This window comes from Phoxinus phoxinus, assembly GCF_949152265.1.
Source record: "Phoxinus phoxinus genome assembly, chromosome: 20".
NCBI lineage: Eukaryota > Metazoa > Chordata > Actinopteri > Cypriniformes > Leuciscidae > Phoxinus > Phoxinus phoxinus.
In genome coordinates, this window is record NC_136895.1 from 1177342 (window position 1) to 1180188 (window position 2847).

At 36.0% G+C, this 2847-nt stretch overlaps 1 protein-coding gene across 1 annotated transcript; it reads left to right on the forward strand.

The window, feature by feature from the left end:
* Nucleotides 1–1387: 1387 nt before the first annotated feature.
* LOC306988463 (uncharacterized protein) lies at nucleotides 1388–2493 on the forward strand (the record flags this gene model as incomplete). Its single annotated transcript, XM_079593464.1, has 2 exons — nucleotides 1388–1691; nucleotides 2254–2493. Exons 1-2 carry the CDS (start codon nucleotides 1473–1475, stop codon nucleotides 2491–2493), a joined length of 459 nt encoding a protein of 152 aa, XP_079449590.1. The 5' UTR covers nucleotides 1388–1472.
* Nucleotides 2494–2847: the final 354 nt, after the last annotated feature.

Below are 2847 nucleotides of genomic sequence, written 5' to 3' on the forward strand. Positions count from 1 at the left end.
TTTGTTCTGAGAGGAGTATTTCTGACTGGAAAATGTAGTTTCTGAAGTAATTTTTTTTACCTTAATATAGTTTACTGGATTGTCATGTTTTCATTACGTTTTAAAAATCACTAATTTAATTTGAATTATGACAGGATTTGTTCAGAGGAGTATTTCTGACAGGAAAATTTAGTTTCTGAAGTAATTTTTTACCTTAATTCAAATTACATTAGTGATTTTTAAAACGTAATGAAGACATGACTATACAGTAAACTATTATGACAGGATTTGTTCTGAGGAGTATTTCTGACAGGAAAATGTAGTTTCTGAAGTAATTTTTTACCTTAATTCAAATTTCATTAGTGATTTTTAAAACGTAATGAAGACATGACAAGTTGTCTTGTTGTTGACAAGTTTAGTAGTTGCGAGGAGTATTTCTGACAGGAAAATTTATTTTCTAAAGTAAAATTTTAGTGTGACTCTAAATTGAGTTTGACACCACTGCATTAAACCAACTGAATGGTGCATCTTTTGGACATAGTCGTATTATTTACCTGATGAATTGCCATTGGTTTTCAGTTTTAAGATGATACATGGGGCAACTTTTTGTTGTTGTTGTTGTGGGCACTTTTCCATTGAGATTTGTTGCCCATCTTAATGGAGAAAGTGGCCAAGCAACATTGCTAAAAGTTGCCTATGTATCATCACCTTTACTCTTTCAATCAATCTTTTCTCTTTCTCTTACCCTCTAGAATGTCAGCGGCAAGTTCGCCATACAGCAGGCCTGCGCCCACCCGGATCACCTGTGTGGACAATCGGACAAACCGTCGGGCTAAATCTTACGAGGGGTCCAAAAACGAAATTAAAATAGCGTCGTACAAAACCACTTCAAGTGCCCTCAGTGATGGCGTGAGGGCATTTATTGCTCCAGTGGATGGGGAAATCCCACTATTTGAGACCGGGAGGGCCTATTTTATAAAAAATTACACCCTGTCCCACAAATTTGGATGGGGGTGTATATTCCTCAACCCCAACTCGAACATTTTTTTAAACGGCTGCCTTCGAGTTGCCAGAGGAGGCAGAAAGGTCAGCCAAGTACCTCCTCAATCCACCAACTGCCCTGCTGTCTGGGGAAGAGCAGGACCTGTTCACAAGGGGAGGATTCATCTCCCTGAAAGGACAAATTGAAAAAGTGAGCAAATTTAATAACATTTTATTCAATAAATTCAACTTTTTAAATTTTTTATTTCTATAGCCACAAATGTTTTGCTAATTTTTATTCATATTAAGATATTCTCTACCATCATTTTATTGAATTTTTTTTTCATAAGTGAAGAGTGATTAAGGTTAATACTTACAGGTTGAATTAAGGTAACGTTTTGTTTAAAGATGCATTTTTATCAGATTTACAGCCAATGTTATTTTGATTATGTCTAAGCAATAGTAATTGTATTCACTTGCATTGCATTAACAACAATCTTACCCTTGTGGTCATGCAGTTGCAGGTCCCCAGGATGTGCCAAGTGGCTGACGGAGAGGTGCCCATCAGAGACCTGTCTCTCCGGTGTGGCCAGGTGGTGTTGGAGGTGTCCCTCTGGCGAGATGAGGCCCTGGTCGAGCTCAGCCTGGGGGATCAGGTGGAGATTTCGTGCCTCAGGGCGAGTCTCAGACCTTCTCCCAAGCTGAACTCATCCAGCTATTCAACTGTGGAGGTACACAACATTATGCATCATGTAACCTAATTATTCTCCAATTGATCTTTCTGCATGTTCCTACACTCCTGAGTGTCTACCAAGTGGATATACACTTTTTATATATTCATTGGTAATAATTTATATTGGTAACACTTTAGAATTAGGCACTATTAGTTAATATTGCGTTGACTAAGTTATCTAACAATGAGCAACACATTTGTTACAGTACTCTAACAAGAAAAATGATTCTGAAGCATTTATTTATGATTCTGAAGCATTTATTTATCTTTGTTAATTTCTACATTTACTAAAACGTTATGAAACTGAAACTGTTGTATTTTATTAACTAACATTATGTGTAACACAGATTGACAGTGTTACACAATGTTAGTTAATTAAATACATCAGTTTCATAATGTTTTAGTAAATGTAGAAATTAACAAAGATAAATAAATGCTTCAGAATAATTTTTCTTGTGAGATCATGCGGTCAACTAACATTAATAGTGTTCATGTAATGACTCATGTCTATGATATATGATGCCTTTGCTGAGACTTCCGTTCATGTCATTACAGTTCAGAAGACTGTAGCTGAACCAGTGGAGGTGGAGGTCACCATCATCGGGGTCATGGAGGGAGATGCAGGTGCCACGGTTCTGCTGTCTGACGCCTACGAGGAGTTCACTGTCCCTGCGGCTCTGCACCTCGACATCGCTGCTGATGACCTGCCAATTAAATTAACATTAATACACCAAAACAATACTGTTAATAGCATTGAACAGTTGGGGGAGATGTTGGAGGCCATGTTTGAGTCAATTTGACTTTTTTTGTGTTTAATAGTTACATTTTTTTATTCGTTGTTTTATCGTTCATGAATTGTTAATTTTTTTTGTTTTTAAGTTACATTTTTTTATTTGTTGATTTATCATTCATGAATTGTTAATTTTTTTTGTTCGTTGTTTTATCGTTAATTAATTGCAGTTAATAAAACGTGTTTTAATTCATTTTGCTTTAAGTGTTTTTTCTATGCATTCCATAAATGTAAATTAAACAATCAGTAGCCTAAGTCTGACGCATTTTATCACCTCCCTACCATAAACATAAATCCTTAATGTTGCTCTGATCTTATTGCTACCAAGTATGTTAAAAGTACTTGGTAGCAATAAGATCAGAGC